The sequence below is a fragment of the Leptidea sinapis genome, chromosome 1, assembly GCF_905404315.1.
Source record: "Leptidea sinapis chromosome 1, ilLepSina1.1, whole genome shotgun sequence".
Taxonomy (NCBI): domain Eukaryota; kingdom Metazoa; phylum Arthropoda; class Insecta; order Lepidoptera; family Pieridae; genus Leptidea; species Leptidea sinapis.
The window spans coordinates 12,203,501-12,227,529 of NC_066265.1; the positions used below are offsets into that span (position 1 = coordinate 12,203,501).

General features: G+C 35.9%; 2 protein-coding genes across 3 annotated transcripts in view; both read left to right on the forward strand.

Annotated features, from left to right (window-relative positions):
- Nucleotides 1-452: 452 nt before the first annotated feature.
- Nucleotides 453-18,091, forward strand: LOC126966844 (lysosomal acid glucosylceramidase-like). Its single transcript, XM_050811110.1, has 12 exons — nt 453-621; nt 4,515-4,642; nt 5,927-5,972; nt 6,319-6,457; nt 7,222-7,378; nt 8,577-8,737; nt 11,554-11,677; nt 13,051-13,164; nt 13,502-13,649; nt 14,646-14,725; nt 15,765-16,042; nt 17,960-18,091. Exons 1-12 carry the CDS (start codon nt 564-566, stop codon nt 18,063-18,065), a joined length of 1,539 nt encoding a protein of 512 aa, XP_050667067.1. The 5' UTR covers nt 453-563; the 3' UTR covers nt 18,066-18,091.
- Nucleotides 18,092-20,921: 2,830 nt separating this feature from the next.
- Nucleotides 20,922-24,029, forward strand: part of LOC126966830 (lysosomal acid glucosylceramidase-like) — a 44,057-nt gene continuing 40,949 nt past the window's right edge. For both annotated transcript variants that reach the window (XM_050811089.1, XM_050811098.1), the window contains exon 1: nt 20,922-21,073. In XM_050811089.1, the coding sequence (XP_050667046.1) occupies nt 21,019-21,073 (55 nt within the window). In that variant the 5' untranslated portion in view covers nt 20,922-21,018. The remainder of the gene's footprint in view (nt 21,074-24,029) is intronic.

Sequence of the window (24,029 nt, forward strand, 5' to 3'; positions counted from 1 at the left end):
GTTGCCGGCCTTTATTGACTTTACACTTGACACTAGTAGTACACCAATCTGTCCACTTGGCGTCTAGTTCGTTTTGGTTTTTGATTTCCTAATTCACGACACACACTACTGACGACGTCCATACTTTCGGATCTTTTTGTTGCATTCGTACTGCAGAGAAAGACCTTGGCAGTGGACAGATTGATGTACTATTAGTGTCAAGTGTTTCTCGCCGCCTCCGCAGTCCCGCTGTGACCACGATTCATGCAACCGGATCGAAATATCAGCGTCAAATTAATAAAATATTTATCTTGAGTACCCGTCATAATAATTACAATGTGATCGTTATCATCGCCATAACCGCCGAAAAGCGTATCAAACAAACAATTTCATGTTTTAGTTCGTATAAAATCATCTAATCTTCAGTCTTATTTCGACCTATGACACAATACATATTACTCGTCTCACCAATTGTTATCGGACTATAAGAGACAGTAAGTGTCGCTTCATTCATTCAATTACTTTCGTAGAAGTATTGAGCAAACACGTGTCCTTCAATGTTTGTTTTGACTTCTTAGAAAGCAATGTTGAAGTTTTTTTCTGTGTTAATATTGGTAGCATGTGTTCGTGCTAAGTACGAAGGTATGTCTGTAGGAATCTTTTTTATTCCTAAAATATAAATTATGCAATATGTTATTTAAATAATTATTTCATACTAGCTGAGCCAGCAAACGTTGTATTGCCATCATAGTTAACAATTGTAATAAATCAGTTAAGTAACAAAGTTAAATAACTATAGGTAGCTAAAATTAAGTTTGTTTTTTACCTCCTGAGAAAGTTAGAAAGATACAAAAATTCTAATTAGTTATTCATTTTAACTTATTCTTTCAATTTGATTACTGAATGACGGGGGACACATTAAAGAAAAAACAAAATTGTTGTTTTTATTTAATTCAAAATATTTTCATATTTATTCACCTTTAAAACCTTCCCTGGACTTCCACAAATAATTCAAGACCAAAATTTGCCAAATCGGTCAAGCCGTTCTCGAGTTTTAGCGAGAATAACGAACAGCAATTAATTTTTATATATATAGATTTGTTATAACAGCTGTTAAAACTTAACAGATTATTGATTTAAGCAATGTCATATTCATAAGAATTATGAATCCAAAAGAATTGAATGAATTTACACAATGTATTAATTAATTAATGCTATGTTTAAAATTCAACTTTAGCGTTAAAGAAGAAGTAAAAGGGAACCCAATAATTATTGTTACAAAGGCCACGCCGAACGGTCGCGAGAGGTAGAAAATTCGATAGGAACTTACTTTAACTTATGGCACAAATAAATCTTGACCTTAACAGACATAAAACACATGTTTTCTTGTTGTTAGTAACTAAATTGTTCGCGAAAATTCGAGACTTATGTTAACTTGCAACCTTCCTAAACCAGCAGGGCCACAGGGCACTAGATTTTTCAGATACACCAAAACTAATTGTACCGTACGGCACCTGTTCCCTCACCAAGTTCTGACATGACATTTGCATGGTCTTATCTTGTTTAAATAGCTTTTAGATATAAAAAAAAATAAAATAAAAAAGCCTTTTATATCCCATACTAAATTACATAATTAAGTTAAGCTAAATTTAAAAATTAAAACAAACTTATAATTATTGTTAGTAAACTTAACATAAGCCTAATATTATAAGAACTTAAAAAGAGAATAGTTTTATGTTAGTATTTTTTATCTATTTCTTAATAATAAATGTTTAATTAGTAGTATGGGTCCCTCTTTGGGTGAAGGCCTCCTCCATTTTTTTCCACACTATTCGGTCTTTGCTCAATATTAGCCAGTCTTTTCCAGCGTATTCAATCACATCATCAGCCCACCTCTTACACGGTCTTTTAGATACATTCACTCAAATCTTACATATTATAAACAACCTATTGCTAAACCTAAAATAATACGCACTGACAGAACAGGTCAAGGAAACGACACTTGAGTAGGAGGTTCCTTTGCAAAGGATGCCGGCTAGATTATGGGTACCACAACGGCGCCTATTTCTGCCGTGAAGCAGTAATGTGTAAGCATTACTGTGTTTCGGTCTGAAGGGTGCCGTAGCTAGTGAAATTACTGGGCACATGAGACTTAACATCTTATGTCTCAAGGTGACGAGCACAATTGTAGTGTCGCTCAGAAATTGTGGGTTTTCCAAGAATCCGTAATGGGCAGGACGTATACCATCAGCTGAACATCCTGCTCGTCTCGTCCCTTATTTTCATAAAAAAAAATCAGAAGTTTTCTTTTCTTTTTAGATTTACCATATTTTGTTTATTTGCCATATATCAGTTAGAAGTAATAATATTGATCACCGATAACATAATAGTATCGTTTGTTATTAGTATCTCTCTAAGTTATCCATCTCTCTATTGACTCCACGAACCAAGGGTGCTTCTATTTATAAAAAAGTCTCGAATATTCTCGAATAGTCGTTAGTAACAAAAGAGAAAACATGTTTTTGTTGGCAACTCTGTTTGTCACGCAAGCAAAGAATATATGTATAATAGTACAAGTAGGTACAGAAGTCTTACGCTGCAAAATTAATTAAAGAAATAGGAACTCTTGCGGCCATGCAATAAGGTGTAATCACAGTAAGATCGCACAGCGCTATTAATCTACATTTTTATTTACCCAGAAATTCCCTCTCTTTTTATCGCGTGACTCTTACCTACTCGTATTCTGAAGACAATAGGGTTGTCTTCTTTTCCCAAAACTGTTGCTACCTAGTATAAGGTCATCTTTTAAGAATTGCTTAGTTTTTTCTATACATAATATAAATAGGTAATCGTAATTTTAAAACAATATTCTTTCGTTGTCAAACCTACATTAGTTGCAGATAGTAATGCATGCGTTGGAAGACCACGACATAGTAATACCTACTTACTTAGCATAGGAAATAAATGGCTACCTAAATGAATGGTAATTTCATTATCATCATAATCACTATAAATTAGATCGTTGCAGGATCTTTAGGAATCTTAAAAAATTTAAATAAGTATCACAATGACTCTTTACATGCTTTGCTTTTTCTATGTTTCTCCATTTTTAAAAGATCGTTCCGACCGGTGAGGTAGGTGAACTAAAATCGCGCGTGCGTCACGGCTTGGTCTTGAGTCCCTACTGGCTGACCTACTGTGTAGAGGCCGCCGCACGTACTTCCGTTTTCGATAGCTACACGGGGAGTTAGACTGGCCTGACGCTAGTTATATTCAGCGCGCGAGTTGAATGCAGTCGGGGTCTTAGGTAATGAGCGGGAGCATCTCCCCCCGCTGTCCGCACACCTCAGCTCACGCGCCTGCAGTGTAGTGCTTTACCGTCGAATGAAGCTGAAGTTGAGATACAATGTTAGTTTTTTGATTTTAATATTAACTGATCCGAGTCCTTAAGATTCCGTTCCAAAAAAAAAAAACAGTTTTTATTCATCACCTAGCACGAGAAATGGAGATAAATGTTTTAGACATGTATGTTGAAGAAAGGCAGAACAAAAATTTTAGATTGTAACCTAGTGTAAAATGGTAAACCTATAGCATTTTAATTTATCGATAAATTTATCGACACATTCATGATTATGGTCATCAAATATAATTAGATCACAGCACTATCGCATTCCTGAAATCTGCCTTCAACTCGCGCGCTATCTATAGGTATGTGAAGTTCAAGATTCCTTTACGCAAGCTAATGCCTATCAAATTCATTATCTCTCGCTATCGTTCGTTGAACCTTTGTAACAATATGATCATCGCTTTACGCATGGCTGTAATCTAAAACCTTGTAGCCCCATCAATTCTTTTATCTGCTAAGTTTACCGAGTTTAGGCTAGATTATGGGTAGGTACTACAACGGCGCCTATTTCTGCCGTGAAGCAGTAATGTGTAAGCATTACTATGTTTTGGTCTGGAGGGCGCCGTAGCTAGTGAAATTACAGGGCAAATGAGACTTAACATCTTATATCTCAAGGTGACGAGCGCAATTGTAGTGTCGCTCAGAATTTTTGGGTTTTTCAAGAATCCTGACTGGTAGGGAGTATCAACTACCATCAGCTCAACGTCCTGCTCGTCTCGACCCTTATTTTCATTTAAAAAAGTAGGTTTTAAACTTTGCCATCCATAATAGTGCATTTAAAGATGTTACAGTTTTTAAGTTTGTGCATAGATAGATACTAATGAATAATATGGCGATATACATTTATTGTAACATCTTCTCGTCCCAACCACAGTGTCTGAAGACGAAGGTTTTTAACGGATCTTATCCGTAGAAGAACTAAAACATAGCCCAAATTAATGCGAAACTGATAGTTCGGAAGACGCAGTGTAGGTAGGAACCCAACAAGATGGACTCTGGGTCGTCGGAATACGTTCGATGAGGGCAGCGCAGGACCCAATGTAGTGGAGATCTTTGGGGGAGGCCTTTGTCCAGCAGTGGACGTCTTCCAGCTGATGATGATAGTAAATTCTTCAAAATATCTTTTTAGATAAGCCATGTGCTTCGAAGCAGATTCCTGGAGAGTCGGTGGTATGTGTTTGTAATGCGACGTACTGCGATGAGCTACAGAGGTCCATACCCAGTAAAGATACCTTCTATGTTTATACTTCTTCTGAGGTAAAGAAAAAGAATATTACCTGGGTTTTTATTTTTATTGATTAAAATAAAACACTTTTTAAGGTATTAAGACGGGTGTTCGCATGAGACAGTTGTATACTGCAGAAAAGTCGACGAATCGCCTAAATAAATGCACAATGTAATTTTTTTTATAAAATAATTAATGAAATATGTTTTATAATTACACCCGTCTTAAACCTTTATTCATATTATTAAAGTGAAACTTTTATTACATCATACATAGTGTGTTGCATGTCGCGTGACGGTCGGGCGGCGCTTATAAGTCGCAGCAGCTGACCGTTTAGTGTATAGACTATTACTCATTTGTGCCAGTGCTCCACGTTATTTTGTTTGTTTTTGTCAGTGTTTAATGTAAATGTTTTTATTGATTAAAGTAAAATTTTTACTTGCTTTTAGTAAACAACGATACACCTAGTGGAATATTATTCCAAAAATTTTTAGTTAAATATCTATAATGTAAAAAAACGTTTCACTTTTACCGTGGTTTCATAAAACCACACAAGCCTTTTTTTACTTTGGTACGTTATTATTATGTGGTACTCACAAATCAAAGAAATAATGTTAATATTGTCACGAGAGTGGGTCAGGGATTGGAAATAAATACTCAGCTTATAGGAACGAGCCTTTATTTGCGTTTACTTTTCCGAACTTGCACTTCTCCGGTCTGCCGCTGTTCCTCTTCTCGATGCGGTGTGACTTCAGCAGATCATACCGCAGCGAACACTAGTTCTCTTCTATCTTCTTCATCTCCTGTCACTTTCCACTTTTCTTCTTCACTACTTCTTCTTCTCTTCCTTCTTTTCCTTCTCACTTTCATGTCTGAACTAGAACTGCCGTAGGCCACGCTAAGTACGGCTTATATAGTATATACCCCCGGATCTATTTTTAAAATAAAATAACTTTATGTTGATCAAAGATGGGTGTTTTGCATATAATCCATATACATAACCAAACTTTTTTAAAATAACCTATTAACAAAACTTAACACACTTAACAATGAACCTGTTTAAAATTTCCTAATATTTTACTACTACTACGAAACAATGTTTTTTAAAGAAATTCGATAGGAATTTGAAAATGGAATCTAAATTGATCATAAGCCTAAAGCATCAGATCATAGATATAACCTATATATACTAGAACATCAGACTTTGAATACGATGATCATAAAGTGAATTCATAAAATTTATAAAAGCAATGTTGATATTTGTCGATTTAAATGTATTATAGTTACTTGTATTTAAATATGATTAAATATTTCAGGGTGGGTTAAGATTCCAAAAACAACCTGGGACGTTTGAAAAAAGCGGTAAGTTATCTGTATTTATAACACCTCACTTCTCCAAGCTCACCCAACTTATTTATTTAATTCGGGTGCAGTATCCGAATGTTAGGAGGTCCTTCATCAGGGTTACTGTAGTCGGTTACCCACTGAGTAAAGCCGATTTAAATATCTATAGTTTTATTTTTCACAAAAGCTTTAATTTAAATAAAATTTTAATTTTTTTGCAACTGTTTGTAGCAAACATTAATAAATAAAATAATATTCAATTCAATTTGTTGACGAGCAGTCTTGTTTTAATTTCCTAAAACGAACTTCTATTTCATTGTCAGCTTTTATCAGTTTATATCGCTTTTACCTTTATATTTTTTAGATGATTTCAGCAAGTTTCACTTTGTTTTGCACCCAAAAAAGACTTATCAAAAAATACAAGGGTTTGGTGGAGCTGTAAGTGATGCCGCCGGAATTAACTGGAAAAGCTTACCGCCAAAATTGCGCAAAAGTTTAATAGAGTAAGTTTCAGTAAATGCTATAAATATTTGTACACGAGAATAGGTTATGGACACTGGACATGTTTTCTTTAACGATTACCCCATCCCAATTTTCCCTGTGATTCTGCGGGGTAAAAGAATAGGAAACTAGGTGCGAGGGTGTGGCTAGAGGCGACTTAGGGCATATACTAGTGGTAGGCTCCTCTGCCTCCTTTGCACAGGATGCCGGCTAGATTATAGGTATTACACCGGCGCCTTTTTCTGCCGTGAAGCAGTAATGAAAAGATTCGGTCTGAAGGGCACCGTAGCTAGTGAAATTACTGGGCGAATATGACTTAACATAGTTCGACGGACAGATGGCCGTTGGGGCAGTAAAGTCCTCGAATGGCGACCGCGTACCGGAAGACGCAGTGTTGGTAGGCCCCCCACAAGATAGACCGACGTTCTGGTTAAAATCGCCGCAATACGTTGGATGAGTGGCAGTGTAGGACCAGTGTCCACCAGTGGACGTCTTCTAGCCGATTATGATGACGATGATGATGATGACTTAACATCTTATGTCTCAAGGTGACAAGCACAATTGTAGTGGTGCTCAGAATTTTAGGGTTTTTCAAGAATCCTGAGTGGCACTGCATTGTAATGGGCAATGAGTTTTAATTTCCTTCAGCTGAACGTCCTGCTTGTCTCATCCCTTATTGTCACAAAAAAACCGGCCTAGTATTATTTATGATGTATCCAGACTTGAATTCCATGGTTAGTAGTTAGTTATGTTTGTTATTTTTCAGCTCGTATTACGGTATCCGTGGTCTTGAGTACAACATGGCGCGGGTACCAATCGGTGGCTCTGACTTCTCTACTCACCCGTATGCTTACAACGAGTCGCCAGTTAATGACACGCATCTAACAAACTTCACCCTAGCCCCCGAGGACTTCCAGTATAAGGTCCGTAGATAAAAAGACTACTAGCAGCTTCCCGTAACTTCATTCATGTAGATTACATTTACGTGGCAATCTGAGCATTAATTCGGATTTATTTAAAACTTTGTGTAAAGTTTGAAGTGAAAAAACTTTTGGTACGCTAAAGTAATCAAAGCTTCCTTTAATACCTTGCCTACTATCGGGATACTGGGTCTCAAAATCTCGAGCGATTGCCAATTCCGCGGTCATCTGGACGGCAAAGTCAAATTGGCTTCGAAGAAGCTGGGCATCATAAAAAGAGCACGGCATTACTTCAAGATGACCTACATTCCATTCATTCGTTGTGTGACTTCTACCGCATTAATCACGGCGAGTGTTCCAACGAGCTGTACCTGATTCCTGCCGCTGAAGTCTACCTTCGCATGACCCGCCATAAATAAGGATATGATTCCCACCATCTCACCCCATCCCACCAGCGTTCCTCCACAGTACGGTTTTCAAGGAACTTTCTACCAAGTACTTCCAAGCGGTGGAATAAGCTTCCTTGTACAGTATTTCCATGGACATGGACATCTTCAAAGAAATGCGTACACCTTTCTTAAAGCCGCTCCTGTGATTCCGTACACTCGTTTGTCCTCCCCTACCATAAAAAAATCAAAGTCAACTTCTTGAATGAAAAATTTGCCAATGATAGCTTTTTAGGTCCTGAATTCTCAATGCCATTACGCTTTTTTTATATAAGTGGGGGAAACGGGCAAGAGGCTTAATTCTTACACCGGACACTCCGTCAAACTGCAAAATTCCACTCGCATCATGTTGATGTTTGGCATACTAGAACCGCGTTATTTCCGAGAAACTTTTACCACGCACAGTAATTTTATAGAATTGTCAGCTGTAGTTTTCGTGAAACAATATGACTTAGGATAATTAGACGCTTAGTGCATACTCTCACCTTAAAGGCCGCAACAAACGCATCCCATGACCTCTGTTGTTTCAAATGTCCATAGGCAGTTACTTCACCACTATCCATCACATGATCCTCTTGCCCTTTTCGCCATGTATAAAACTCAATAATATTAAAACTTACTTAATAAAACTGGCGGCATTTCTGCAATGTATAGTTAGACTGATCCGTTGACGGAAAGAGCTGTCAGCGTTTGGGTTTACAGTAGCTTTTAGACGCGATAAAAATAAGCCAAGTGTCTGAATATTTTTCTTTCAGCTTCCAATGATTCACCAAATGCTGGGAGTATCTAAAGTGCCTCTGGACATCGTAGCAACAACATGGTCTCCACCGCCATGGATGAAGACCAACAATGCTTTTACGGGCTACAGTCGACTGAGGAAAGAATACTATCAGACATATGCTGATTATCACCTTAAGTATGGACTAATGGACATTTTGCTAACGGAGCTTATAGCACAGGCGACTTTCAGACGTACGAGTACTACACAAGGTTGAGTTCAGTATGACTAACGGTGTCATGTGCCCATAGCAGCGACATTATTATCGGAGTCAACGCATTACAACGACCTAAGCTCTAATAGACTAACACTCTCCTCATTACGTCGAGACTAAATTTAATATATTCTTGTGTGCTAGTTTTACAGATGTCTTAGTGAGTTAGTGAAGTGTGTAGTATTTTGCTTTTGGACAATCCCTATGACAAAATATATTGATAAACGGCGTCATTTTCACGTACATAGTATTTTATTTTCTAACACATGTTTTCTTGAATGATAATAATCTTTAGAAAATAGAGTGTTTACTGCGTATATAAAAGGTAATATTTAGTATTTTTGTGCACATGTTTTATGAAAATAAACATCACAGAAGTAGTATTGAAAGACCAGTAGGTATTTGCCTTTTTGAAATATTTCTTTAGTTGCAATGTTGCTTCATGTAACAACACAATCTAATACTACACAATAGAACCATTATATTTGTTAATTAATATCCGGTAAAACACAGAACAGTAACAATAAAACACTAAAATTAAAACGCGGTCCAATTTGGCAGGAGACTAAATTGTTTCAAAACGGTTTCATGGTCTTTATCTTCTGAAACCTAGGTTTTTATGTGAGTATAGTTAACTCACTTTCACACAGGGTTCGTCTCTTACGGTAGTATTCGAAGTTTATGTATAAAGCTTTTTTTCTTCGTCGGATTACTCTTGACAGAGCAGTCGTTGGTCACGTCGAACGATTAACGATTATACGCCAGTGATCCCTTGCTATTGCTTCTCTGGCACATGTGTTGAGGGGAGTGCTGGTTAGGGCTTTGATCTGGTCTGTCCAGCGCATAGGGGAGCGTCCTGTTGGTCTACTGACGTTGACCATTCCCTGAACAACAAGTCTCTCTATGGCATGCTCTCCACATCGCGTGATATGTCCGAAGTATCTGAGGATACGCGCTCGGACTATAGATGAAAGCCTTTCATTCACCTTGAGTTCTTCAACAAAACATCTTCTAAAACCTTATGCGCTGCTTATTATCACCTGATAACCTGAGCACCTTTACCTCACCTGATTACCTCTTTCTCACCACAGACAAATTTATTTCGTTCATTCTTCTTAAGTGATCCAAACGCCATTCAGTAAAAAACACTTCATGGTACGAATGTTAGCGATTCAGGTACCTACCTAAACTGAACTGCATCGGAATCGTATCGCTTATTAAAAGTTGATGGTAGGCCCTCTGGTTTGCTATTTCATACCACGACGTCATTTGAGCGATCCAATTTAGGTGAAGTATAGTCTAAAATCAACGGAAATGTGTAATCTTATCTATTTATTTAAAAATGAAATAAAATCGTTGGATGTGCTAGCGAGGATAGATATACAGGGACGGAGGGAACTGACCTCGTAAATTCTGGTACTCCTCTGCAGCCCCCGGGGGAAACAAATTGGCCTTTATATAAATCCTTTCTTTTTTATAGATAGACATATTGGCACATTGAGTACTTTTTTGTAGACCTATATAAGATAGACAAAAAAAAGTTCGCAGACGGCTTATATTTTTTCATTATATCCTACAAATATCGTTAATGTATACAAATATGTATGCTAAAACTTAACAAATTATACACTAAAACCTTCTCCGAACCATGCTATTCCATGGGGAAATTTGAGTTTATCGCGAACAGACACACAGACAGACGCGGAGGAGGAATTTGTTTTATAATAATATTTTATTTATTCTTAATGATACATCAACAATACACACGTATAATAATTACATAACACTATCTAGGTAATTACATTACTGATGTGAGTACCAATAACAGATGTACACAACATTCACAGTTGCTGCTGGGACAATTATTAGATAACTATTACATACTTACTACTAACTATTATTTAATAATATTAATATATTATTACTACTATTATTACTAACTATTAACTAATTACTGATATAATATAAAATAACAATTAATAACAATTTAAAGTTGATTATAGACTTTGATTTACAAAAGTTCAATTATTAGATATGAAAAGGATAAAAGATATTTATTTATTTATTTCTATAAATAACGGATGGTTTTTATTTATTGTAATGTTTCCGAAGATTACTTTTAAATTCCTGTAGACTATTGGAAAATATGTCTAAGTTCACAATATTTATAAGCAGTCGTGGTACTGGTGAAAATGAGCCTAATTTTTTTCGATAGCGTGGTATATCAAAAATACACGAATTAGCTTTACGAGGCATGTTGTGAGGGACGTATATTTTAACAGCTTCAAATAATTTAGGGCAGCTTTCTTCGGGCATGTATCGCGACGTGGAAGCGACTCCATAGAACGCTTAATAGTGCAGGGTAAAGTCGAGGGCACTAGACCACGAGGCAGGTGCCCGATGAGGTGGACGGACCAAGTGAGGCAAGCTGTCGACGGTACTCTGCATGAATGCACGAGAAGAGCGGCAGTTCGCGACGAGTGACGTCGCATTGTGAAACAGGCCACTAACCTCGACGTGACGACCACGACCACTCTAACAAGAGTGTAACGCCGAAGAAGAAGAATACTTTAGGACAATAAATAATACCATTTATTGATTTATATAAGAAAACTAAACCTAAATAATATGTAGTGATATTGCAACGCAACCACCGGGTTTAATCCCCCTGCGGCTGGAGTTCTGTGACAAATGGGCCGCAAATACAGTCTGATGTCCATAATATTATGTTCATTTACAGATTTTTACAAACATATAAATCCGAAGGTGTACCAATATGGGGCATTACAACAACAAACGAACCAATCAACGGTGTACTCAATTTGGCACCATTTAATACACTTGGATGGACTCCTGGAGAAATGGTCAGTATTTTTATTATGTTAAATTTAATTTAGTTTTTAGTTATACCGATATAATATAATTCCTTTTCGACGCCATCAGAAGATGTTATTATCATTTTTGTCAGGAGCTCTTATCATATTGAATTAAATCCCACTCACATAAATAAATGAAATAATAAAAAATCCACGAGATTAGTTATTTATTTTTAAGGGTTTCATCTGGTGTGTGTTTTCTGATTTTTTGTCACTTAACTTAGTTAATTTGTTAATACTTATATTTAAACCACGGACGAGTAAAAAAAAGGAGTACTCCGCGCCGTGATATTAGCAAGTGAAGCACTGTTATGCTTGTGTGTGTGTAACGTGAGATACTAGTTACACAATTTTTCCTCTCTTAAATATGCATATATGGCCACAAATACTTATATAGTATCGTTTTTACACTTGTTCACAACGCACGACGGTATTTTTAAAATATTTTATTGAGACACAGACGATGACAATTCTCATAATGACCGCCTATCGGCCTGTAGTAGTGTAAGTGTGTGCGTGGGGCTATGTATTTACACATTTAATCGGCTTGTTTTGGTGCTACACTGTTATGTAAGGTGACACGGAGTCCTTATTTTTTTACTAGTCCGTGATTTAAACAAGAAAAATAATCGATATATTGATATTGTTATATTGTCACGGCTCATTTTGTTCCATACCATTTTAATTGCAATGTAAACATCGCAACAGTTTCTGGTTAAGAAATTATGCTACTCGATAATGTTATTATAATAATAAAACCAGAATCAAACTTTGAAAAAAGCCGGTGTACATCTCAGAAATTATTTCTTTCACGACCAGTTGTACCTACGTAGAGGCTTATAACAATATGTTGTTGAAATTTGTTTACGGGGAAGTTTGGAAAATATAGAACTGTCCGCTCTTTATTCCAAACAAAATGTCAATTGCGACTTCTTTAGGTATGAACTATGAAGTGCGGTTCTTACTAGCGGTAAGACAATTGTCGACAAGTTTGATTGCACTTCCAGCAGGAAAATAATCTCATAGGAAAACAGAAATTATGCGCGGACGAAGTAGCGGGCAACTGCTAGTAATATTATATACTTACCCCCTTATTCATAATGGTCCGCTAACTTTAAAAAGCCGCTTAGGAGTGTTTTTTCTCATTCTGACTTAGGTCAATAGAAGAAGACAGAGTGAGAATTAGCAATGCTTTAATGTAGCAGACTATTATGAATAAGGGTCTTAGTAATTAGATTATATTTTCTCTATAAGTGAATATTGTAATATTCTTCAGAGAAGTAAAATTCTTAAACCGTAGTAATCTACAATTCTAAACCTAATTATTAATCATAGATAAAAATTGTTTTCTTTCTTTTCAGGGTGAATGGATAGTTAACAATTTGGGTCCAACAATAAGAAATTCTGAATTTAAAGATTTGAACATTTTGACATGTGACGACCAACGCGTCACAATACCGTTGTGGTTTAACATTGTAAGTAATATATGTTATAACTTGTTTTAAACTTTAAAGTAGATTTATAAATTCATGTTAAATTGTAGAATAATATAGAAATACCAGTGATACCAGTGGACCCGACAGACGTTGTCCGGTACACATAACTTAAATTTGAAAAATCAGTCCAGCTGTTAGGAGGAGTTCACTAACATACAAATGAGCAGGAGAATTATATAATATGGACGGAATTGAGAATCTAAACCAATCTCAAATTCACTGGAACACAAAAAAATGAGTGATGAAAATCTTCATCCAATCATTTTCTTCACATGACCCAACCACTAGATTTAATTTGAATTATTTTGAATTGCAGTTAATAATGGAACATCCAGAGGCCTTGAAATATATAGACGGAATTGCAGTGCATTACTACACCGACAAGTTTAGTCCTGCAGACATTTTGGATTTGGTGACTAAAAACCATCCTGACAAATTTATTTTGGGCACTGAAGCCTGTGAAGGTGAGTTTTCATTTGAATGAATGAATACTAATATTGACACACTCTTACACAAATTATCTTGCCCCAAACTAGGGATAGCCTATGGGTGCAAGACAACGATATAATTATTATAATATATTGACTTAAATACAAATAGACATCCATAACTCGGAAACAAACATTTATATTCATCATATGTATGCACCTACCGGCATTCGAACCCGGGACCTCTATAGCTCAGTAGGAAGGGTCACTAACCACAGGGCTATAGGGGTTGTCTATGATATGTATTGAATATTACAAATATAAACAAAAAATCCGTAAATTTGTAATATTTAGAGAGAACTTCGTTGCCAATAATTCATCTTTGAATGATACAATTAATAATCAAATAATAAGTACGGCCAGGTTTTAGATTGGAGATGGCTGGTACTCTGTAGGACAAGGACGCAGATTTATGGCTAAGCGGCGAGGTTGTGCTTTATAACCGACCTGTCAAGGGCACACGATTTCCACTCTTTAAACTGCATATTATTATTTTTTTCTATTACTCTTACTCAATATAAAAAGCACATCAATAAAAAGCTGAGACACTAATGAATAATCCTGATACTTTCTTAAAGTTGTCGAATACTTATTAATATAAAAAAAAGTTTATTATTTTTTTTTTATCGTGGACGTCCTAATAGTCTGGTTCAAAAAAACGGCGTGGTACGGATATCTCGAGAACGACTTAATTTTGTTTTCACAATTGTCAGAATTAAGCAGTGAAGGTTCTTTTCGAAAATCACTACTGTAGGCCTTTTCGTTTTTAAAAAAAAAAAACGCAGGTGATTCGATTTTATTCGAAATTTAACTTTTAAAAAGATATATCTAAGCATGAGCGTTCGAGGCGTGCACATTTGGATTTTTCAATTTTTATTATTCATTTTTAATTGCCTATTTATTATTAATGGTGGATTTATTATTAATGGATCCCTTTTTCTAATGAATCACTATTAAACGTTTCATTTCCAGGCTCATATCCCTGGGAATCCCCAAAGGTTCTTCTGGGCTCTTGGGACAGAGCAAAGACTTATGTCACAGATATTATCAAGGTAAGATTTTGTTTCAACCATAACTGGTGATTTTTCCTAAACATTCCCTTTGTAGGAAAGTTCCTTAGGATAGTATGCCGGCTTATAAGGTACAGCTGCACTTTTTCCTGCTACCCAGCAGTAGTGTACGATATAAACACGACAGATTCCAAATTCAAATATAATATTTTGTTTATTTTTAATTGTAACAGTTATGGCCAGACTAAGTAGATAGGCTGGGAGTTCCTTATCAGTTCTTCTTCCCATGTAAAAGCCCACTATATGTTTCGGTTTGTTTGGCACCGAAGCTGAAAATCTCTCCAAGTCCTAAGCGGTACTGCATTGTAATGGCCAGGGCGTATTGCTTGTCATCAAATGACTTGCTTGTGTCGTTTCTTCCTCTCATAAAATGACCTTCGAGTTACGAACGAATGCACCCTCTCACATTAAAAGTCGGCAACTCAGTTCAAGTTTTTTTTATTATTATTAATTTTTTTATAAAAAAGTATACAAAGTTAGAACTAAACATATTGTACTCGCCAAAGTTTAACGTTTGATAGCGAGATAACGCTTTTATTTAAAACAATACTTTGTACAATTAACACTTTAAATCAAATAAATATATACATACATATTATTAACTTATAATATATAATTAAGATTAACTTAAATCACACATTTTCTAAGACTAAGTCTTCTTTTTTTTTACAAAACACTTGTTCTTTTTTGGTGTTTGCCTGAGTAATTGCACATTGTTAAAACAATGTATAATGTGTAACAAATAATATACACTTACGGCCGTTTTCAATAACCTATCTACCCTTAGTTTAACTTACGGATACATTGCTGTCACCGTTTAGTGACAAGATCTTATCTATCCATAGTTATGTCCAATATAGTTATAGTCCAATGCTATCTGCCAATAGGTTATTGAAAACGGCCGTTAGCTAGTCGTTCTCCATAATAATTCTTAAACTTTAGCTTATATAATAATTTGGAACCGGTTATTCATTTTGCTGTTCGCCTATTTGTACAATAAAAAAAATTGTCTGTATTTCAGGATTTAAATCACAACATTGTCGGATGGATAGATTGGAACTTGTGCTTGGATTCAAGAGGAGGTCCGAATTGGGCCAAGAATTTCGTCGACTCACCTATAATTGTTTTTGCTGACAAACAAGAGTTTTATAAACAACCAATGTATTATGCCTTGGGTCATATTACTAAGTTCGTACCGAAGCAGTCTTATAGGATTGCTGTCGAGACATCTAAAACATCTGTCAAAAGTGTTGCTTTTGTAACGCCAAGGAATACTACGGTTATTGTTATGTATAACGAGTAAGTTTGATATTTACTTTGCAGCATTTCTAGAAATCTATCGATATACTACACTGTCAAAAAACTACCCGGAAAAGATAACTAACACATAAAATGTTAGTTATTCATTCAAATTTATCTTATCGTCTTCAAAGTATGCTCCTTCAGAAACGATACACTTACGCAAATGAATAATCCAATCATCAAATATTTTTTTAAGCGCTTTATCACCATTTTCATCCTGGGCTTAGCTCCTTCTTTATGTCTACTACCGAATGAAAACAGGTGCCCCGAAGTGGTAAATTGAGCTTTAGAAAACGATACAGAACGAGCGATATCTGCTGAATAAGGCTCGATAGTTTTGGTCAAGTTCTTGGTGAAAAGTTCGTTTTCAATGATGTCCTTGTGTGAATGTGCAAAATTTAATAATTCTCTTACATTTATTTATTCCTACCTCTCTTTCCACAAATCTGGTCTTTGTTCGAACATAACGAATATATTTTATCTACCATTTGACTTTCCGGTAAGAATTCCGAGTGTACGACACTAGTCAAATAGATACAAGGCAGTCAAATAAGACAGTCAATATGACTTGATCGATTTTCGCGCGGTTTTTTCGGTTTCGGTGCAGTTGGGAGGCGATACTCTGAAGATTGTTGACTAGTTTGCATGTCGAACTCGTGAACCCACGTCTCGCCACCAGTAACAATGCGTTTCATGAATGTTGAGTAGGAATTGACTCGTTCAAGCATGTCCATAGCGACTCTTATACGATTGAATTTTGGAGAAAATTCAAGTCTTTTGGGACTGGCCGAACAGCAACATATTTCATACCTATGAGTATTTAAAATAATACAGATGGACTCGTGAAAGAAATAAAGTAATGAGTAGTCATTATTTGCATCACTTATGCGATGTGAGCTTCAGTTGAAGACGTTGATGGCATACATAGCAGGGCGAAGCAATTAAGCACAAATTTTTGATAATGTTGATTTACCGTAAGCCACCAGTGGGAGGCTCGTTTGCATAGGATGCCGGCTAGATTATGCATACCACAATGGCGCCTATTTCTGCTGTGAAGCAGTAATGTGTAAACATTATTATGTTTCGGTCTGAAGGGCGCCGTAGCTAGTGAAATTACTAGGCAAATAAGACAACACGTTATGTCTCAGGGTGACGAGCGCAATTAGTAGTGCGGCTCAGAGTTTTTGGAATTGCCAGAAATCCTGAGGAGCACTGTATTGCAATGGGCATGGTGTATCAATTACCATCAGTTGAACGTCCTGATCGTCTCGTTCCGTATTAGCATAAAAAAAAAACAAAAAGCCGTCTGTAAGATTGTCCGAGTCTCCTAACACGAAATTCCATTGGCTATGCAGAATTTGTTCAAACTTCGATCAATACTTTAGTCCATTCTTACATACATATTTGATATAATCTAACTGAAACCAGCCATGCATCTAATCAAAATGGCGGATGCAACTTAAACTTTGCGCCAAAATGGAAAACTAGTGCTAATATAACAACAAGAACTAAAACAAAACTTGGATTTGAAATCTTAAACGAAACATCCATTCCCTATACTTTTTTGATAGAATGTATGTTCTTCTTTTCTTTTTTTTTCTTAGCAGAACTCTTCTGCTTCGTTCATGCTGTTGCGTGAAGGTTTCAATGATGACCACAATATTTCATGTTTAAAACGCTTTTAATTTTGAACATTATTGATGCAGCACTTTACAAACTAACTATTACGAAAGTATATTACAGCTAATGTAAAATACTCAATTATATTGAAAATTGTGAGTAAGAGTGAGCCGTTGAGTTTCTTCTCACGAACTCTACTTTTTTTTTTTAATAATGTTTATTTGACTTTGACTTCCTCAACCCCGAACTGAAGTTATCGAGATATATGTAAGTAATGCTTTTGTTATTTTGCAGCGATGATAAGACAACTGTAAATATAAAGCGTGGCGAAAGAGCTCTACAATTGACACTGGCAGAGAGATCAATAGTGACGCTTGAAATGTACAACTCTGATACATAGAAGTATTAATAAATATATATATTAAGTGATAGTCTTTTTATTTCTCCCTAAATCTTTTTTTTATGAAAATAAGGTACATCCTGCTGGTGTTATTGATATGCCCTGCCCATTAAGATGCAGTGCCGCTCAAGATTTTTGACCAACCCAAAAATTGTGAGAGGCACTACAGTTGCGCTAGTCACCTTGAGACAAGTCCAGTAATTTCACTAGCTACGGCGCCCTTTAGGCCGAAACACAATAATGCGTACACATTACTGCTTTACAGTTATCGGTTGTCAGTCGTGGCTTGTGGCTTGTGGGCCGGCTTGAAATATTGCCGTGCTCTAATAATGACGCCCAGTTTCTTCACAGTATTCTGATACTAGGCGAATCTTTAAGGGAAGTGTTGTCGAAGAGCGGTGATACGACAAATGGGTTTTTTTAGTGGTAAACGCGCAAACTCGAGTCTTTTGGGGGATAAATTGGACAAGGTTCAATTTACCCCATTCCGCGACCTTCGCAGTGGACTCGATAGAAGACACAAGTTTCTCCCGGCACTGATTTACGCTATCCCGAGAGGGACCTGCATGGCCCGTTTATTCGGAACCACCAGTGCTGTCTTCTGCAGAGCAATGTATGTTATTAGAGAACCGATAAAAACAGGCCGGGATTATAAGTTTAGTGTGCGTGACAAGCTACGTCTTACACTCGCAATTTGTATGACAATTGGTATTGACAGTTAGTATGCGTGAATTAATCAAAATAGAGGTTAGTTCTAAAACAATCTTTTCCGACGTTTTCACAGCTGTCAAAGACTTTGGTACCCCCCTATCTGTCTAAATTTTTTTTTAATACAGTTGCTCAAAAAGTGGCGTATTGCAGGGACGTATAGCGTTCGGGATGTGGGCTATTACATACTCAAGCTTTTTCTTCACCTTTTCCGAACTCGTGCGTTCTCTTTCCCATCTGCCAAAATAATGTCTATTAAGAAGAAAAAACCAACCACGAAGTGTTTACAAAAAAAAATCATAGGAGTTTTTATAATTCATGCAAATATTTCTAAAAAGAAGCTACTAATTTGTTTCAATATCAGATTTAATAATTTGATTCAATGAATTAGTTAGGTTTCATTTCTTATAACTTTTATAAGAAATAAATGATTAGTTAGTTGAGTTTATTGTGTTTTTTATCATTCTATTAAATTGCTTCATTTTTTCGCAACTGTGTTAAAAATGGTTGTTCACTACACGTGCGAAACTGTCGTTGCAATTTGTTCCGACTGTCAACCCTCACCATGACAGGCTTTCCGCGACTCGTAATAAAATATACTATTTTATAGTAATAATAATAATCTTTATTTGCGAAAACTGCCACCAATTTTTTTTAACAAGTACAATAGATATGAACAATTAACATTATATAAAGAAAAGAAAAAATAACAATACAAATGTTAAAAAACAATAAAGAAAGAGATATTAATGCTTTAAAACATGGAAGCATTATTTAATAACCAGAATGATAACAAACGAGATACAAATATATATAGAGATATCTAGGGCGTCCTCCCGAAGCGACGGTCAGAGTTCCTATACGAAGAATGCTATACATGCTAGGGCGTTCCCCCTAAGCGACGACTTCGGACACAGCGCTACCAACATGCGCATAGCGACTTGGAACATTGGCCGCCCACCAACTACCTGGACTAGAACTAAGGCCTAACGCCAGTAATGACCCAAGATCGCAAACAGTGGCGATCTTGTATCAGGAGGGCCGACCCCAAATAGGGAATGTGCCAGGGAAGTATAACGATAACAAACGAGGCAGCAGCGCGATTCGCAAAAAGGAAAGTTGCCAGCAAACGTTAGGACGTATTTTCCTAACACTGATATTATGAACTTCGTAATGTGTGAAAAAATAATTATAATATTTATCGTATCCTATATCCAACAAACAAAACTTAATAAATTTATAAATCTGAAAAGCAAATATAATATATCACGTAGTGATGCGGATACACGCATTTACGTACATCCGCACTAGCTACACGAGTATATAATCTCTAATATACCAAATTCTCGTTTCATGGTGTTAAACTTTGAACTCCTGCGAAACGGCTTGACTGATTCGCATGAAATTTTGAGTGCATATTGGGTAGGTCTGAGAATCGGACAACATTTATTTTTCATCCCCCTAAATGTTAAGGGTGGTCGACACAATTTTTTTTTTATTTTTTTTTGACAATTTTTTTTTAGATTTGTTTGATTATGAGTCAGCATAAAAAATACACACATCTTCAAATTTTCACCCATCTACGATCAACAGTTACTTTTGTGTCGCGATTTTAATATCGGCTATACAACGTTTGCTGGGTCAGCTAGTACAAATATACCTATATATATACTAGCTGAGCCGGCAAACGTTGTATAGCTATATAAAGTATAATTCACGCAATACATTTATAAATAATAGCCTATGTGTTATTCTGGTGTGTAAGCTATATTATTATAAAGTTTCATCAAAATCCATTCAGTAGTTTTTGCGTTAAAAAAGTTCAAACATACATCCAGACATACAAACTTTCACATTTATAATATTAATAGGATAATCCATTTTGTTTATTTAATCCTCCTTGATACCTTGTTGATACCGTTTAAAATTAAAAATTTCAATCTTCTTCAAATATTTATAATCAATATATATTTAAAAATCGATATCAATCCTTTGTTTGTTTTTTTCCTGATAATTATTTGAAGGACATAAATGTTATATTTTTTGCATTATTTTATCATTTGTCATAAAGAATACGGTTCCAAATTAATACTTTACATATTAATAATTACTTTACATTTTATTATTAATTATTTTACATTTGCATCGTCTTCTATCAAATTTACCTATTTACAGCTCAGTTCAGTTTAGTTTCATAGAGGCATTTGTACTGAATATATCTATGATCTGAAATTATTGAAACAATATGTTATTAAAGTTTTTAACATTATCTCTGACCGTGTGTGTCCTTGCGAGAAAAGGTAAGAGTATTTTTATTTAAATAAAAGAAACATAGAAGACAGATTTACATAAACTAAAATAAATAGTTTTTAGGATGTTGTCAGTGTGTATTTTATTTAATTTATAATATCGTTAGCACTAGAAACAAATATTGTTAGTCGAGCCATAAATACTGTTAAAATAAAAAAAAGATGTTTGAATATGGAACCTTTCCGTCTTATTATATATTATTAATATTCATTTACGCGGCAATCCATCTATTGTAATGTAACATTCACTAGCTGACACCACAAACGTTGTTCTGTTCATAATAAAAAAAAACTCTTGCGGGTGGAATTTTGAAAAAATCCGTTCCGAGTTGATCTCTATTCGGCGAAAGGAATATTTCTACCAAATATTAAGTCTCTAAGCCTTATTGTTGCTGAGATATCGCGATAAGTCTATATATAGGATTTTTTATGCATGTATAGATTATCAACTAAGGTAAAGTTTGTCAGGTTGTAGGAGGTAATATCTTGATCCACTGAATAAATTTTGAAAATTCTCTTGCCTTTACAAAAGCTACATTATTTGTATTATACCTGAAATTAAAAGACTTTTTGATGTGGTAGTCGGGTTTGCAAAATCAGAAAAAATAGACTAACATAATATACTTAATACATTAGAATAATTATATATGAGGGATTTGTATCTAAGCTATGTGACAGCAGTAGAACACCAACTAATGTGGTTACATTGAAAAATGCGGACAAAGTCGCGGGTAATAGCTAGTATTTAATATACATGTGATGATAAAAATAGGGTGGTGTGAAATGGAGAACTGAATGCTGGTACATAGCATTCAGTTCGCTATTTCTATACACAAAGTACGCATGCAACCATCTATCCGCTTGGTATTACTTGAATGTTTCTGTAGGTGCCGGGCTATTGATAGGTACAATCAAACCCAAAAGTTTATCACAGAAAAGATCCACCCACTTAGTATTCGTAATAAAATAGCGATCAGACAAGGAAATAACTGAATGATAAATCGTAATATGAATCCCAAAAGCATAACATTATCTTTAGAAGTGAGTACAGTATTTAGAAACATCCCCAAGTATATTGAAAGATAACTTAAGGCTTGGAGATTATAGACGAATTGTAATATTGTGTAACACGTTTTGCCTCCATATTTCAAGCATACGCCATTCAACAATGTGTGGAAACGAATATACAAAAAGTCTACGATAGGCATCAAGAAGAATCTCGGATTGTCCCAGTGCATGCCGGTATCATAGGCAATAAAATGGCCAATGAAATAGCAACAGCTGGAAAGCAGTCCAATATGGTCTGGAACCTATTTGTATCTAAAGGAATAAAGGAAGCCCTTTCACTGAACAGGAAAATCCTATGCATACTTACCAAAACACTAACTGGACACTGTCGCCTAAACAGGCACCTCAGTGTAGTCCGAATCAAAAACGATAATTCTGTAGATTTTGCCTTAAGGCCGATGAAACGCCTCACCATCTATCTCCTCTGCGATTGCGGCCCACTAACGCTTAAACGTAACACCATCCTTGGTGACTACACCCTACACCTAAGTGATACATGTTATACTCGCGTTATGAAGATACTGAAGTTCGTAAATGTGCCAGGGCATTACGACGAGCTGTAATATATGTAGTGGCGAAAGCAGTATTTCGATTTTGGATAGCCACCCTCTCCAAATCTATATATATAAACGAAAAAGTCCTGACTGACTGACTGATTCACTCACTTAAATCAACGCCCAGCCCAAACCGTTGAACGTAGAAAGCTGATTTTTTCAAAAAAAGGTAGTTTACATAACGCAAGTATCCACTAAGAAGGGATTTTTGAAAATTCCACCCTTAAAGGGGTGAAAAAGGGGTTGAAAGTATGTATGGGGATGGAGTAACATTTTAAGTAAGAGACTTGAAACCTTGCGTATGGACTCCTTATTACAATACAAGAAAATAAATTTCAGCATTTTGAAAAAATTCACCCCTAAAGGGGTTAAAAAGGGGTGCGAAGTTTGTATGGGGATGGAATAAAATTTTAAGTAAGAGACTGGAAACTTTGCGTATGGACTCCTTATTACAATACAAGAAAACGAATATCAGCGTTTTGAAAAAATTCACCCCTAAAGGGGTTTAAAAGGGGTGCAAAGTTTGTGTGTTGCCGATTTAGATGAAATTTGGTATAGAGATAGTTTGAGACCCGGGGAAGGCCATATAATTGTTTTAATTCCGGAAATCATCCCCTAAGGGGATGAAATGGGGGGTGTGAAGGTTTGTATGGTGCTACAATATTTAAACGAGACCCACGCGGATGGAGTCGCAGGCAGTAGCTAAATAGGTGTGCAAAGTGTGTATGGGGAAACTCTTTTTTTGAGCTATAAAAATAGGGGGTTAAATATATTTTTAAGACATTTGGTTACATGTATGGTATGGAGTGCCCACCTCAATTTTTTTTAGGGTTCTGTACCCAAAGGGCAAAAATAGGACAGTATTACTAAGACTCAACTGTCCATCCGTCTGCCTATCTGTCTGTCTATCTGACTGTCCGCCATGAGCCTGGCTCATGAATCGTGATAGAAAGTTGAAATTTTCACAGATCCTTTTGCCGCTATAACAATAAATACTAAAAACAGAATATAATAAATATTTAAGGTGACTTCCATAAAACAAACGTGTTTTTTTTTGCCGTTTTTCTTGGTAGGGTCTATACGATACATCCAAATAACACCGAGTGCTACCACCTACGCTTATTACTACATGAGGTTAGAGGGCCGACATCCTTCGAATATTTAAAAACTGTCAACGGTATCTTCCATCCAACATTTCAATTAGCGTGTAACACCCTTGGACTGCTAGAGGACGATAAACATTGGGACACAACTTTAGAATAAGCTGCATTGTGCGATTCTCCTTTCAAGCTGCGCGAACTGTTCACAATAATGATAGGTTTTTG

Bases quoted from the DNA above. Each gene is read 5' to 3' on its own strand.
- LOC126966844 (XM_050811110.1), top strand. From the start codon at position 564: ATGTTGAAGTTTTTTTCTGTGTTAATATTGGTAGCATGTGTTCGTGCT. The intron at 6,458-7,221 runs GTAAGTTTCAGT...GTTATTTTTCAG, and splicing joins TTGCGCAAAAGTTTAATAGA to CTCGTATTACGGTATCCGTG. The intron at 8,738-11,553 runs GTATGGACTAAT...GTTCATTTACAG, and splicing joins TATGCTGATTATCACCTTAA to ATTTTTACAAACATATAAAT.